The 17,500-nt window shown below is 34.3% G+C and overlaps 1 protein-coding gene across 15 annotated transcripts in view; it reads right to left on the bottom strand.

The window, feature by feature from the left end:
• Nucleotides 1–8,229: 8,229 nt before the first annotated feature.
• Nucleotides 8,230–17,500, bottom strand: part of LOC136832227 (uncharacterized) — a 111,202-nt gene continuing 101,931 nt past the window's right edge. For all 15 annotated transcript variants that reach the window (XM_067093071.1, XM_067093063.1, XM_067093061.1 and 12 more), the window contains 2 exons: nt 14,749–14,852; nt 8,230–13,014 (listed from right to left, as the gene is read on the bottom strand). In XM_067093071.1, the coding sequence (XP_066949172.1) occupies nt 12,892–13,014; nt 14,749–14,852 (227 nt within the window). In that variant the 3' untranslated portion in view covers nt 8,230–12,891. The remainder of the gene's footprint in view (nt 13,015–14,748; nt 14,853–17,500) is intronic.

Here is a 17,500-nt window from a genome sequence, read left to right as displayed (position 1 = left end):
ATACCCGGATGGAGATAACTTCTGCCGTAACCGGACTTACCTGGGGAAAATCAGGAACTAGTTTTTCCTGCGGTGTTTTTTCGTTTTTATGGGATGAGTAATGAGTTCGATCTTCGGTACGCAAAACTGGTTTAGTCTAGTATAATACGATGTTGAACTGGTAGCTTTAGCAAATTCGCCGGCTTTGTGAGACACGACCGGCCAATCAATCGGTCCGTCTCAGCGACAGGTTATTGTCCAGAGGCAAATTTTTGCCATTTACAGCCATTAACAGATATGATTTCATTGTAAATTTGTGGGACATTGACTTCATATTATTATTATTATTATTATTATTATTATTATTATTATTATTATTATTATTATTATTATTATTATTCAGAAGATGAACCCTATTCGTATGCAACAAGCCCACAGAGGCATTGACTTGAAATTCAAGTTTCCAAGGAATATGATAGGAAATACAGAAAGAAGAGATCAGTTATTAGGAAAGCATAAAAACTTAAATGAGGCAATGAATAAATAGATAAAAATGCAAATACATTAATTAGTCGAAATAACACAATCAAGAACAAGAGCCGCTTAAATTAGTTCTCAGTACAGGTACTAGATGCATATCCTGGCTGTGAGTTACTGAAATATATCAGAAAAGGTGGTGGTTTCGTGGCACGTCAAGAAAGGAAAATCGTTTTGGAGTCTGATAATCACCCCCACCTCCCTCTCTCTCTCTCTCTCTCTCTCTCTCTCTCTCTCTCTCTCTCTCTCTCTCTCTCTTGATCCAGATTTATAATTTCATTTCGTTTTATCTATTCCCTTATTTTCGTCATTGTGATTTATATACTAGTTTTTTTCTACTTATATCGTAATACGTTGCTAAAATTTTATTTCTATTCTGATGCAAAATCGAAGTCGCGCAAACCAGACTTCCTTTTTTGCTTTAAAAAAATCAAGAAAAAAAAGAGAAAAAAGAGAATTCGTGTATACATTGTTCCACCCCTACGAGGATGCGATACCTCACCGAGAGAGAGAGAGAGAGAGAGAGAGAGAAAGTCCAATGGCCATGGATTCTGTTGCTAAAAGATTGTGCAAAATATTAGTGTGAAGAGTTGATCAAATAGCGAATAAAACATGTAGCGAAGTAAATCCCTTGTTAATTATGAAGTAATTCTTATAAAGAGTACAAATTCACTTAAGTGGCATTACAGTAGTTGACTAAGTACTTCAGATTATGGAATACTTTATGCCAGCTGATATGCGGGAAAGTTTGGAAAGTTTTGCATTCTTGAAAACAGCGTCAGTACCATACTAAACAACTTGGTTCTGGATGTCAGAAGTGGCTTCGATAATATAGTAATTGCGACGTTAGATAACAATAGGAAATTGGTCTTGTGCCCTCAGAAACCAGTACAACCAATATCAGGTGTTTATTTTTAAAGTCTTAGTTATTTTCCAAATGCATGTGGGCGGATTACTTTTCCTGTTTCCCCTTGTGAAAATTGTATTTGTGCTGCTCATAAACAAGTTAGGCTACATTTACATCCCTTGGTACAAGTTAGACTACAATACCACATCAAGTGGTAGGCCTACTCTAGCCGGCAGGCTAAGCTACTTACTGATGAATCTTAATCTGGTAAAGCAAAAAGGATCAGTTTCCAAATCATATTTTCTAGACAGAAGTCATCAGGAGATAGTATGGATTATATATTTTACAGTGAATGGTTTGTATCGACATTACTGCAATAAAGTACCCAAGGAGGGGTTTCTAAGTTTGTTCCTTCTGAAAAAAAAATTATATGCATGTGTCGTTTTATTTTTAAAATGTCATTTCTATCATTTATATATACAGAATCATTCATACAGAGGGTTATTTATATAGAACGTACCATTTACATACAGCCTACTGATCACTTTAATATCACATAGCCTAGGTCTGTAATAACCGCAATGTTATTTGCCCCACGTGTTTCACAAAGAATCCAGAATGTATAAATGATGGAAAGGGACCATTAATGTAAACACCTGGAGGTATTTCAATAAGTAATAGAGACACCGCGGGTATTTAGCGAGAAATGGCAGTTTCTTATAGTATTTTGGTTGCTTATTTACAATTCAACGTTATTTTTGGCGGTCGGCTGTAATTAACCTGTAATTGTCCCCAAATGAAGTCCATCCAACAAGGGGTTTCTAACGCGATCTTCACAAGACAGAGAATACGGCTCCGTCTGTTTCGAATGGTTCATATCCCGTCCGGCAAGTGCAGTACCTTGAAACTTTTTTTTCAACACTTTTAGGGCTTCTGACACTGGCGGTGCATTTGTTTGTTGTCGGCCAAATGGAATGTCCCTTTTCGCCGTGTTTAGTTAAAACTGGCCCGGGACTTGGGGTTCACTTTTAAGGGGATTTATGCAATACGTTAACAAGTTATTGCACTTGCCAGACGGGATATGAACCGTTCGAAACAGACGTACGTATAAAGAAAAATTTAAACAGAGTTCTGCTCTGTCTCATGAAGATCGTCTTCTTTGGAAACCTCGGATTCCCATGAGGGTCCCCATTACTTTAGGGTAGAGTTCAAGGTAAATTGTAGGTTAATTACAGCCGACCGCCAAAAATTAACGTTAAATTGTTAACAAGCATCCAAAATACTATAAGAAACTGCCATTTCTCGTTCCCATTTTTTAAGTTCTGTTGCTGCTATGAAGACAAGGCAATGCATACATAAAGACATTCAGGCCAAAAAAAATGTGGACACCTGGAATATCATGGCCCAATAATCCTGTTCCGAAAAGCTGGTTACGGAATGATTTTGCTCGTTCCACGGAACTAGTGTTCAGGGGCTTAAGAGACTTATTCAAGGCAGTTACTGGAAGAATGTTACATTATGTTTCTAAGATCGATTGGAAAGTCTGCTTGAAAAAGGGATGACTTTTAAAATATTAAAATAAAATTATTTTACTATCGAAAATTGGACTCATATTCAGTGTGTTTATTGTCAAAAAGGCATAATTTGCAATGCAATTATGATTCTTCTTCATTATAAACCATACCAGGGGTCTTAGAAGTATTTTTTATCTTAAGCAAATTTATGTTAACGGATTGCATTGCATTCCGTATAACAAAAATGGTTTTTTAAATAGGGTTCTACATGTATATGTCCAAAAACATCTTCTTTGTTTAAAGTATCGCTCGTGTACTGCAATTTTCTTTTTGTAGCTGTAGTATCTAGGGATAATTTACGTTGTGATCCAATGTTCTTTCATATAATGTCTTCTGTAATTAGCAAAGGCGTCCATAGTGATAACGGGAAGAATTATAAAAAATAATTAAAAGAACAGAGGAGCTTCTGCAGTTTATTTAGCCCTATTATTATTATGATTACCACCCTCTTCCCCCTGTTCCCATTTCTTGAAGTTCTGTTACTGCTATGAAGACAAGGCAATGCATACATAAAGACATAAACAGGCCATCAAGCTAAATGTGTGGATGCACCATTTTTATAAGTGGCCCCATAATCTGGCTTGGTGTTTCATCCGATCAGCTGGTATTACGGAATGAGGGTGAGAGTTCCACGACCCTTCCCACTGAGTGTTGAGGGGCTTAAGAGCCGTTTGTGTCTGGTAACCCATCCAGGTAGTGACTGGAAGCAATGTTGCAGATCGAATGGAAAGTCGTACCTTGAAAATGGGCCGTAAACCTTTAATAATACATTATTTACGATGGTAAAATTATTCTTCGGAAAGGAAAATAAAGAACATCCATTCATATTCAATGCGTTTATTGTCAAAGTAAGGCATAATTTGACACGGCATTATTTAAGGCACACATGGCCAATATGTGGATTAACGCATAGATATTATTACTCTTATTATTATTTTTTTTTACCTTAATCAAATAAGTCTGTTATCATGTATTGCATAAATGCATTCCGTGTAACAATGCTCCTGTGAAGATGGTTTTCTTTTGTCTATTTTCATTTCGTATAATTTATTTCTCAGAGTGACAAAAACATCGTCACTGATGAAATATCATCACTTGAAGTTCCTCTTCCCGTATAAGGTCATTTATGCAATTGTCTTTATTGCTGTGTTTTTAATATTTCCCTCACGTCATACTATGATAATCCTTTGTTTTCGTTGTTTTCCGTACTACAGAGACTATACTGAAGGAGTTGCTACTTGATATACAAACTAAAACCAGGAAAAATATATATATATATATATATATATATATATATATATATACATATATATATATATATATATATATATATATATATATATATATATATAATAGTTGTATGCCTGTTACATTTAGTACGATAAAAATAGCAGGTGCGTATTTGGTGCATGCAGTCAGTAAAATCGAAAACTGCTAACAAAATAAGACAGGAGAGAAAGTGGAAAATTGCTTTTCCTTTCGTTTTTTACAACTCTTTGATTAACGTAGATTGTTTTCTTACAGAGCTCCTGAGAGTGGGAGTGTAAATACAGTAAACGTCACTTAGGCATCATTTCCCAGCAAATTTAGAAATATTTTACCTCACGTCCGTTTCTCATTCTTTCCTCTTCAAGAACTTTTCAAGTACTTTCCTTCTCTTATGAATATTGAAATAAGAATTCTTATTTGCATTCTCTTGTAAGTATAGAAATAAGAATTCTCATTTGTATTCTCTCATGAGTATTGAAATAAGGATTCTTATTTTAATTCTCTTATGAATATTGAAATAAGGATTTTTATTTTTATTTTCTTATGGATATCGAAATAAGAATTCTTATTTTAATTCTGTTATAGATATAGAAATAAGAATTCTCATTTTTGTATTCTCTTATGAGCGTTGAAATAAGAATTCTTATTTTAATTCTCTTATAAATGCAGAAATAAGAATTCTCATTTGCATTCTCTTATGAGTACTGAAATAAGAATTTTTTGTTTTTGTTTTCTTATGAATATTGAAATAAGGATTCTTATTTTTATTCTCTTATGAACATTAAAATAAAAATTCTTCTTTTCGTTCTCTTAGAGTACTGAAATAAGAATTATTGTTTTTATTCTCTTACGAATACTGAAATAAGAATTCTTGTTTTTATTCTCTTATGAATACTGAAATAAGAATTTTTGTTTTTATTCTCTTACGAATACTGAAATAAGAATTCTTGTTTTTATTCTCTTATGAATACTGAAATAAGAATTCTTGTTTTTATTCTCTTACGAATACTGAAATAAGAATTCTTGTTTTTATTCTCTTATGAATACTGAAATAAGAATTCTTGTTTTTATTCTCTTATGAATACTGAGATATGAATTATGCACGGAAGCAATGTCTATACATGAATGGGTCTTTCTGTCACTGTTCACATATTCACTCTGTTATCACGAGCAATTCTTATATATGGTCTCAGTAGGAGTTAAAAAAAAAAAAAAAAAAACAGATTTTTCGGTGCATGTTCAGTGAGGGAAATTAAATAACACTGTTTACTTAGCCGTTACACTGCAATTCATCAAAGAACTACCGCGCCATTATTAACTCATTTGTCACTGCCAGTGACAAGAAAATCATTAAGATCTCCTCCATTAGCTTAATCGGCTTCCGGTTAGGTAATGGGAGTTATGTACGTGTTGATTATATTAAGTAGGATAAGGTAAATATTAACCGTGAGGAGTTATTTCCCATTTATCACTGAAGAACAATATTCTGAATTTGTCAAGTTAACTATATACTAGTTAGGGACAACTTAGTTCTCATTACTTTAATTAATCTTTAAAATAAATTGATTGTTCGTTACCTAAAGGATATAACTTAATTAGGACAACTTAATGAGCAGTTATGAAGGAAAATGTGTCATGACAAATGATCACTTCTCACCTCAAGGCAAAGTAATGAAGATTCATTGCTGAGCGGAACATGATAAAAGGAGGAAATTATAACTAAGACTCAGATGCTTGAGTAAATAGGAAGCAAGAATTATTGTCAGCAGACTAATAACGAAGAATAATGAAAGTAGGTTTGCAGAATGATTTGTGTATAATAGCGTTTCATTACTTAAAGTCATGGAATCTATACGAAAATTGCGATGAAAGATTAATGGAATGTAAAGTAAATAAACAATATAATATTGATGAGCAATGTAAATGGAAATTATAAAGTCAAAGAACTGTGCAAATCAAGAAGAGTTTTGCGATGCTGGTTTGTTCTTGAATATGAAATAACATTTTTAACATAATAATTATAAGTAACAGGCAACCTTTGAGACGTTCCGTATTACCTGTAAAATCCAAAGGCATTACTTAGTAACGGGTAACGTATTTCTATGTGCTCAAGAAAATCAATGTTGACCTTTAGACTAAGTGAAATAAAAGACCTATGTGATTATAATCCTAAATGAATTTTGCTGCAGACAAAATTATATTATCAGATAAGATCATAATATCAGTGTATAATAATAATAATAATAATAATAATAATAATAATAATAATAATAATAATAATAATAATAAATAATAATAATAGATAGAAGAAGGAAAAAGAAGACAACCACTTAAGATAGTTGTGAAATTAACCACTGAGATAATGATACTAGTAATAATTACCTTGTAATATAGTTACAGTAAGATCAGATGGTAAATAATACCACCTCTCTATCGGAGTACCAAGTCAGATATTTATGTCTTTTTTTTTGTTGATAACAGCAAAGCGTTTGATTCAGTTAATTACGATATTCTTATATGCATATCATTAGAACAAGGAGTTAGGACTGTTTTTGTGAATCTGTTTCACTTTTGGTATTATAATCAGCCGCTTAATGGGAAATATTGATCTTGTTTTTCAAGTGATTGGGAAATAAAAGTTACATGTTGCCAGGGAGGAATGCCATTAAATATTTTTTATAATATGTATTAGTGCGTTCTTAAAAAATATTTCTGAAATAGAGGCTGGTTGCTACTGAGGCTTTAAGTTCAAATATTTATTTATTTATTTATTTGTTAATTTATCTGTTTTTGTAATAACTGGTCTCCTCTTTCCGTGTTTCCCATTGCCTTCTGTTACTCCTTTCAAATGAACACCATATTCTTTGGAAGCTCGAATTTCAAGTCAATGGTTCCCTGTAAGGTTCATCTTTTAATAATAATAATAATAATAACTAATAATAATAATAATAATAATAATGAGCTTGTTCCATATGAATAAGTTCCATATGATCATCTTTTTAATTTTTAATAATAATAATAATAATAATAATAATAATAATAATAATAATAGTAATAATAATAATAATAATACCGTCTCATAAACTGATGGCATTTTATTTTTGGTCCCCTCAGCTGGAGGTCTGAAAAAATTGATAGATGCAACTTACGAAGAAGCATTTAATATTGACTTGAAATTTATCCCCATCAAGGGCATATGCTTAGTTTTTAATGCTGTTGTAAAATAAAACTAAAACAACAAGCCTTTTAAGATTGGTAATTATAAAGTTGAGACTCTGAAATCATTTAGCTTGTAATTTGAATTGTAACAATGGCATTAGCCAACAAGAAGTAAGTGTTATGTTGAGATAAAAAACGTAAAGAAAAATGAACTCTGTAGACGGTGTTGAACGATTTTTATTCAGATACACTTTGCCTGCAGATGTATGGCTACAGAAAGTGGCTATTACAATTGGTAACGGGTTGGCCTCGTAGTCTCGGGGACCAGCGTTCGCTCCCCGTCAAGGAGCTGATAGTGAGAATTTCTACTGGATGGTCACTGCCATGAGTGACGACATGGTCGGGGTTTGGGGTTACCCGGCGGACGTCCGCCCGAGAGGCAACAGCCTGTGGGAGGGCTGAAACCAACAGCTTTAACTTTTAACTTTGTTGCGTCGTACTATCGTAATTCATTCCAAAGTTTCGGTGCGGGTTACCACAAGGGAGATGAAATGATTTTGAACTGTTCATATCGACAATAAAATCATACTTGCAAAGAGACCAGATTTTAACATTCCAACGTTTTATAAGTAAGTCTTAGATTATGTCTGCATTGGGGTTGCTAGGTAACCCACGTCATTTTATTCAAAAGACTTCATAATTTTTATTTTTCTTTTGTTCATATATCTTCGGTTTTCTTACAGAAAAATTATGAAACTGTAAAACATTTAATGATATACATTGCTTTTCATACAGTAATTATAAATGTGCTGATATAGTAAGATTTACTTTTGCTCCAGATGTTGACGGTCAAATGAGAGAATCTTGCCACATATATAGTTAATTTATTTTTGTATTTATATGTTGTACACTGTTTTTACTTATTTTGCCTTTCGAAACATTTACATATTTTATTTTGATTTCACTGCAATGATGGAATGATAATGAATTGCATTTGGTGAATACAAATTTTAGAATGACAAAGGAAATTTTTAAGGAAGTGTTTTGTGATTTCTTATGTAGTTATGATTATGTTAATGGATATTAAGTTGTTAGTTCAATGAATCATGTAAGTTTTTACAACAATAAGTACGTATTCAGATTTTAGTACATTCCCCGTCAATGTCATTTTGTTTACATTTGCATTCTGAATATGAAAACGAAGAACTGAACTGAACTATCTACAGTATCTACAGTATTCAACTACCTAGCTATCTATCCATCACTATTTTTTTTCATAATCATTTCATTTAGTGGGATACTTTTAGGCTCGACGAATATTAACCTTACAAATAGGGTTCCTTTATTTAATCATTTTTATCGGTTTGTGTTTTGCCAATTAACTTGGTTATTCTGTAATCTATTTTAAATTTATTCCTTTTTCTTTATTAAATGTAAGTTTCATTAACACATACAGCCATGCCGTAACCAGTTTCTTCCCAGTGGCCGGTTGAATAGTGTAGGGAAAAGACCATCTGTCAACCAAATATTGCCAAAAACAAAAACAAAAAAATACTCACATGGCTTGTACTGCAGTAGTGTTTGAGAGAGAGAGAGAGAGAGAGAGAGAGAGAGAGAGAGAGAGAGAGAGAGAGAGAGAGAGAGAGAGAGAGAGAGAGAGTTTAATGTTAAGTAAAAATTATGAACGGGTTCTTCATCAATGGTCAGAAGACTAAACTACTAGACCTAAGCTAACCTAATCTACCGTTATTTATTTATATGCCTCTTTCTATAAAACCAAGGATTATATGATTATAAGCAATAAGTTATGGAAGTTATCAAAGGATTAGTCTATAGACAAGAAATTACTGTTCCCCCTCCTAAAGGACATGACAGAAATAAGTATTTTTTAAGCTTTAGGAGGAGGTGGACCTTGTGACTACAATTAACCCAAAACTCTTTGGGAAGAAAGTGAAAGAAAAGAGATCAAAATAAGATGAAAGATGGCCCTTTGTAGTAGTCTGACAAATGAGAGAAATTAGAGAGTAGGCACCTCACAGGAACTCCAACAGTGAATGCCATGCAAAAGAAATCAGATCGACTTACTCTTGTGTTGTCTATCTTCACTGAAAAATTTGTTTGTTGTTTAATAAAATCAACGTCAACCAAAGACAAACCATCGTCAATGGATGCGTCACTAATTTCGAAATAATAAGGAAACACGAATGACCGGGCATAAACATATTCCTTTTTCAACTTTTGGCAATCAGCAACAAGAATGAATCTATGTGGTTGAATCTAATTTGAAATTTTGGTAATGGAAACCGTGAGTGCAGGAATCCGCAAATGGAATATAGTAGTCGATATATAGGATGTAAATGCTACTGTATGCATGTATGAATGGATGTATGTATATATGTATTGTGTAGCTTAAAATTACCTTCTTTAATAACAAAAAAAGATTGTAATTACCTCCTGAAAAGATTTAGCCATTTTCAGAGATGTAAAGTTATCCAAAATATGATGCCAGTTTCAGTAACTTAAAAAAATTATTACAATGAGTTCATGGTGAAAGGATCTCAGGGAATTGAGTTTTATATCTTAATCTGATACGTTTGTGCCTGAACAACTTACAAAAAAAAATGACTGAGCAACTTTTAGTCTTTACAAAAGTTTATGTTATGAGCTAAAAACTTCATAAAAATCATGGACTATATTTTTATCAATTATGACCCAGTGTTCAAATTGACTTTTTGGGGGACTAGAAGTAAACTGAACATCTATCTAAATTGTTCACATGATTTCTAACCTTGAAACCAGGGCCGGATTAAGCTGGTGGGAGGCCTGGGGCCCACTCGGGTGGGAGGCCCCCTTTCCAACTCCTATTGCATACACTACAAACTATAGTCTATATATAAACTATAGTCTATATACAAACTATATTATTAAATTAAAATGTATTGTTCTTATTGGTGGGAAGCCCCCTCTTGGTGGGTGGCCCGGGGCCCAGGCCCCTGGCCCCCACCCCCTCTTAATCCGGCCCTGCTTGAAACTATGTAGGATCTTCAACCCTGTTTTATTTAGTAAAGTCCACGTTCATTTTGCGACAGGGATAATAAAAAAAAGAAAACGGGAAGAGAACTACTGCCGTAGTTTAAGGCACAGAAAATGGATGGGTTCTAACTTGGCTAAGAATATCACAGTCTTTATCAAGATCATTAATATTTGATGTTGCGGGAATATTTATACGCCACAGCCGTACAAAATTAAGAGCATGTAAATCAAATCTGTCATAAAGATAACTAGTCAGCATTACGCATGCGCACGGAACTGGTACCATCATCATTATCTCCTCTTATCAGCAATTACCAGAATTATCGAGTTAGCACCATCGTTACTGACATATCATTCGTCATCATTATTGGTAAATGGCTTTCTTGTCAGCAGGACATTTTCAACTTTAATATATTTTTTCTCCATAAACCTCTGTTCGCTTATTGCTCCACGTATTTACGTGCCCTGAAGCCCTCCTCTCCAAAAGAAAAGTATATTTCTTATTCTGTCATTCCATGGAGACACTCAGGGGCGTAGTCACCACGGGGCGCCGGCGACCCTTGCCACCCCCCCGATTATCCCAAAATCTTAAACGATTAAATAACGGAACATGAAATCAGAGAACTGTAACTAAATACGTTCCAAACTACAGCCCACGCAAAAAAAAAAAAAAAAAAAATCTGCGGTACACGTTCTGTAATCAAAGGACCACGTCTAAGTATTAGCGATGTTTCATGAAAGTAAATATTGATAAAAGTTTTGGGAAGGTGAAGTTTTGCACTACCTTGCTATACGCCTATGGCAACAATCAGTATGCAACGGCCAGAGAGCTAACGCTATCGGCACACCAAATCCCTGAGATCAGTCCTAAGTGCCAGCTAGTTGCTCGAGGCTCTGTACCTTCAGTTCACGTTCCTTAGGTTTCCAGAGGTCAGGTCACCTTTATGCCAGGTAGATGTAACGAAGAAAAACTTCTTTGATAGCCCTGTGACGTTTACAACGTACGCTTTCCTTCTTTCCTTAGAATAGCTGAATTTGTCATTTTCGGCAGACACTGCTGCGGCCTGGGGCGTCAAAGCTCGAGGCCGCGCGCATTCTTGAGAAACATGAAATGGCTTCTTCTGAGATTGTACAGCTGTTTTTAAATACATAATAATTAAAGATTGCCAGTATTTTTAGCCACTATTTTTTTTTTTTTTACAAACATTAAGTGTCGTTTTGCTGAAATTCTACTTGTCTGTTTAAATGCGGAGTAATTCTAAATGAGCAATATTTTTAGCCATCAAAAAGAGATCTCTACAGATTTCAGCAAATGGTTTTTTTTCTAAATTGTGCATCAATGTTTAATTACAGACTAAATTCACATGTTCAATATTTGCATCCATCACAAAGAAGACCGCTATATGTTTTTAGATGTTAAAATGCAGACCAATTTCAAATTTGCAATATTTTTAGAAATCAATAAGATCGCTACATATTTGCGAAAAATGTTAATGTTTAAACTTGTACAGATGCTTTTAATTGCAGACTTATTTCATACTTTTAGTCATTATTCCTACACATTTAAAAAAAAAAACATTAAATTTCTTATACTGACATTGTGCAGCAGTGTTTAAATGCAGAGTAATTTCACATTATCAATATCTTTTTCAACTATGTTCAGTTAATCTTGCTAAATATCACCTTCACTAATGAAAATAGTCCTTCATCAATAAATATCATAACCGAGATTTATTTTTGTAGCAGGGCTAAATTAGTTGCAATTTAACCGAGTTCGTCTAGTTCCTAGTAAAAAATAGACCCAAGTCTCATTAGAAATAACTGTACAACAATTGCATCAATGAAGGCCACCTTCATATCACAGTTTGAGTTCAAAGTTGATTTACAAGTTCAAATAATTCGCTCAGAATATGACTGAAACTAATTACAAAAACTTTGCATAGTAAATATGGGTAAAAAATCTTAACACTAGTTCCAGAATTTGGACGAATAAAAGTATGGCCATCGTCTTCCCTGGAGAAATCAGCATGAAAATGAATCAGTGGATTTTTTAAATTTCACTTGACAAAAGTGAATTTGTATTATTGTGTCACGTCACTCAGAGAAACAACAGGCTAAGTGGTATGTCGTTCCACGCCTGACATGTTCGATTTGTCACTCGGTTGTACGTATCCAAACAGACAACCTTATCCATTCTAGCAAAGGGCTCGACAACCATACCTAGTCTGAGTTAAGGATCCCACCAAAGGCAAAAATTGTCAACGTCACACTCTCACGCTAAAATCACTCACATTAACTGAGCACAATATTGTTAACAGTTATTGCTTCAGAGCTCATAGCATAAAGCACTTCACGGAGGATGCTGGAAAACAGATGACGGGCTGTCCGGCTCTGACAAAGTCGTTGCGAATCCATGTTTGCTGGACTCCATAGCTGGACAATCTCCACAACACATGTTTTGGGTAAAGGACGGAATTGCGAAACCGTGGGTGGCTACCAAGGGGAGCCAAGTGGAGGCGCAACAGGACATCGTTGTAATGTTGGGAAAATGGACCTGCACTGTTCTGCGACTCTTCGCATCAGTGGTACCATCCACTGTTGGGTCGTTCTGTCAATCTGAAATGGCAAGGTGGGTAAGGCTTTATATTTGTCAAGATGATACATAGAAAACTGACATTGGAATAGTCCACTGGAATACTATAGCCTTTAAAAATAGTACAATAGTCATGCGACGGTTATGAAACACTGATATAGGCCTACCTAACATTAGTTTAACTAATGGCAACGACGGAGAGGACACTGACGTTGATATCAATGAAACGTCTTCTTTGGAACTACCGCAAGGGTCAAAGGCTTGTTATAGACATTAGACCTACCATAGGAAAGGCATGCACCTACAAGCAAGATTACGAATATGAAAGCAAAAGCTTCAAGTTAAGTAAAAGGCCTAAGCGAGTTATAAAAAATGTGCTGTTAATGTTGTTTGGTATTTAGTTATTCCCATCCTTTACTGAAATGCTATTGCACTATAGAGTATTTGTGTGTTCTGAGAAGATTGCTCATGCTAGTTTGAGTTCTTTCGTAATTCCGAAAGTCATTATTGCCCCGAATATGAAGTATGACTCAAGATGGTTACTGGAATCTATACAGCGCAACGCACAGGTCCTCTTCCATCATGTTGTGTGATTGATTTGGAGGAGTCTTTTCCTGGAGAAGACAGATTTCATAGCTATCACTGTCGTTGATCTCTATGAACACTACACTTCAGGTAGTAATTCTGACTTGAAAGAATACTGTATGCACCGTACTGGCATGTTTTCCGTTGTATTATTTCATTAGGAGGGACAGGAAAAGCCCTTTAAATCTCTAGCAGGAGAAAGAGCACTCTCGATATAGATGTCAAGTGACAGACTTCTGGAAGGACTTAAGAATAAAAATTTTTCAGTATTCGTTGTAAAAGATCTGCCGATCAGTCATGAAATACATGATCTAGTAGGAGCGTATCATTGTCACAGGTTTCTGTACAAGAACGTTTCGGTTCTGACATTCTTCTAAGTCTTGTGACATCATCTGGGAGAGCTTTCGCAGCTTTTTGTGGTGGGATACACTCTTACCACTGCAATATCATTAAGCTGACGTAAAAGAAACTGATTTATCAAGTGAACTGCACGAAGTAAGTAAGATAAAACTATTGAAATATACTCCATAACTGATATCTAACCTGTAACTCACTATCTTTAATGTGGACGGTGTCCACCAACCCCCGCCCCTCCCCACCCCACCCCCTCAGATTCATAAATATAGTATTATTTGCCTTTCCATTACATTTTGCATGAAGCCAGAAAATAGAATCAACTTGAATAGCATAAAAGAATGTTTTTAAAGGCTGTTTCAGCACTACCATTTATGCCTAAGTTACAGGTCCTGAATGGACCTCAGCGTTTCAATGGCCAATCATTACGGTTGGGTAATTACTGAAATGTTATACATTACCGGCTACGTTATCACAGTAATCAACAGAGTAAATGGGTGTGTTTTTGAATGAGCCTTACCTACAGAGTAACGTGATAATTGATGGGCGGTCATAACAGACATTACTAAAAAAAAAAAAAGACGTCTTTTTTTCTGATCTTTTGGAAAGGCTTGGCATTATCGTCGACCATAAGTTGAAGAGACTGTAAAATCCTCTACTGGGGAAAAGAAATTACTCTCGCATTTTCTCCCTACACTAATGTAGGGAAAGAACTATTACTAGAATATACGCCCCTCGTGCAGGTTATTTCTAAGCGACTGATATGAATGAAATACTCTCATTAATTGCACTTTACTTCACGAGGTCCTGATCCTTACCTCATTCTTTCCCTTCAGACAATCGAATCCCCCGAATTCACATATCCTGTAGTGATGAGATAACCCTTTATTCGGTGGTACGTTCAGCACTTTCTTTGCTCCGGCTGTAAAAAAAAGAAAATTGGAATTACTATAGTAATGCGTCTTTTATTCAGTAATGTATATATATATATATATATATATATATATATATATATATATATATATATATATATATATATATATATATATAATATATATATATATTTATATACATACATACATACATACATATACCCTTTAAACAAAATATATGTATATATACATATACATATATATATACATATATATATATATATATATATATATATATATATATATATATATATATATATATATATATATATATATATATATTGTTTAAAGGGAATCACTTACGAAAAAACCTTTAGAAGAGAATTCCAAAGTTTTCCAGAAAGGACATCTGGAAGTTAGTCCTTCAGGAAAAAACATACGAAACTTTTCATGAAATGTATCTTTCAGAAGTCCCTCGTCAAAAACGAGTCTTCACGGAAAGATGATGCTCAGAATTCCTGAAAAGGTGTCTTGCAAGAGTCCCTCGTAAGGAACAACTTTTCAAAGGAAGAAAATGTCATACTTTTCATAAGAGTTGTTTGAAACGCGTCACCTGTCGTGAAATTATCTTTCAAAACCCAGATCGTGCAAGAGGCTCCTGACACATATTGCAGAGAAATATATGCAGATAGGAGTTTACAAACACCGCATATAGGTTGTCATAGCGAGCTATTTTTTGATGTAGGCCGAAGGTTTATCACAGAGTAAAAAAGAAAAATTCAGAACAGGACAAATAGAGCGCGGTTGCAAAGCATATCCTGGGGAGCTTTTCGTCATTTGTACCAGCTGGAAAATTATGAACAGAAATAGATAAAAATAACCTTTCTATAATTATATCAGATTTTACCCCTGAGCAAAAAGTAGGAAGCGCTCAGTTTAACAACGAGTGAAAAGGGCGCAAATGTGTTACCCATTCACAGTTTAAAAGAATAAATAAATAAATAAGGGTTGAGGGAATTACCGCCATCGAAGACTAAAAGTTTATTTTTCAATCTGATCACATCAGGAACCCTGCTTTAATATTGAGGCGCCGCAAGAGTAAAATTTACTTTTGCTCATAGTAAATTTAGAAAATTTTGTATTATTTTGTCTTTAAATGTTAGTAGAACATCTAGTGTCTGATGCCTCACAGCTGTGTGAAATCAAATGGGTAGAAGTGAAAAGAATTAAAGGTAATTCCCTTCTAAAGCGAACTCCCAACTCCGAGGGTAAAAATAAAGATAGATCGCGTATTGTTATCAATAACAAATGGATTCATATTATACAATGTGCCTTTCTAATTGATGACATTCTTTCGCTAATATAAATTTGCAACTTACATTTTAGGCGTAAATGAATGACAAGAAGGAAAATATGATGTTCCTCTGTTTTCAGACACAAATGAATGACGAGAAGAGAAACGCGATGTTCGTTTGTTTTCAGACACAAATGAAAGATGTGATGAAAAATATGATGGTCGTTAGATTTTAGACGTAAATGAAAGACGAGAAGAAAAATGTGATGCTTGTTAGCTTTTAGACGTAACTGAATGAATGACGAGAAGAAATATATGAGGTTTTTGGTTTTTAGACGTAAATGAACGACGAGAAGGAAAATATGATATTTTCGGTTTTCAGACACAAATGAAAGACGAGAAGAAAAACATGATGTTTTTGGTTTTTTAGACGCAAATGAATGACGAGGATAAAAATATGATGTTCATTTATAGATTAGTTAAATCAGTTCATTCAGGCGAACTGCGCGCCAAAGTGTGATGGTACTGAATTTCTAAACAATCATCTTATTTGATCAAGGATTTATCTTGCTGTGTAAGTCTTTAATCAACGAATTATTACTCTTATTCTTATGATCATCCGTTACTTTTACGACTTACGAGCTTCCATTTCTCCAGCAATCGTCTTTGTTTTTTGCAAAGGCCCAAGCTTCCCGTCCTCACGGGTTGAGGTCGAATTTTTTCCTCTCTCTCTCTCTCTCTCTCTCTCTTTAATTTTTTATCATTTCCACTACAAGTGAATTGAACTTTGCGCTGAATAATGAAAAAGAACGAGAACAGGCAACGATTTTCGTAATTATCAGCTTAGTAATTTTTCCCATATAATTAACTTCCAATTCAGACTACCTGGTTATAATCACAAACTAATATAATCGTAGATCTCACCTTGATCACAAACTATTATTTCGACGCTGTTTCTGTCATTAGAATTAGAACACACATACAAACTCCATAGCTAGGGTTTGTGTGTATGCATGTATTGTGTATTTATGAATGAATGTATGTATTTAGTTATTATTCATTCTCTGATTTCAATATACAACATGTTTTGTATTAAGCAAAGAAATATGATGTAAGAAAGCATTAATTATTCCGTTTCTAGAGAATTGTCGGTCTGCGAGCTGAGAGTTCTTCCCCCCCCACTCCCTCCTTCTTAACGTAGAGGGAAGGCTAAGAGGAACAGTGACATTCTTTAAAAGACAGGATGAAATAAGACCTTTCACTTACGTGAAAATTTTGGGATATTGTTAAAAAAAAATACGCTTAAGATGCTAAACCTTTACGAGGCTACTTTCCGCATCGTCAGACTCACACACAAGACAAGGCTCTTATTTTATTCTCTTAAGGAAGGGTGCAGACATATGA

Source organism: Macrobrachium rosenbergii, chromosome 49 (assembly GCF_040412425.1).
Source record: "Macrobrachium rosenbergii isolate ZJJX-2024 chromosome 49, ASM4041242v1, whole genome shotgun sequence".
NCBI lineage: Eukaryota > Metazoa > Arthropoda > Malacostraca > Decapoda > Palaemonidae > Macrobrachium > Macrobrachium rosenbergii.
This window is presented reverse-complemented; position numbering and strand designations above follow the sequence as displayed.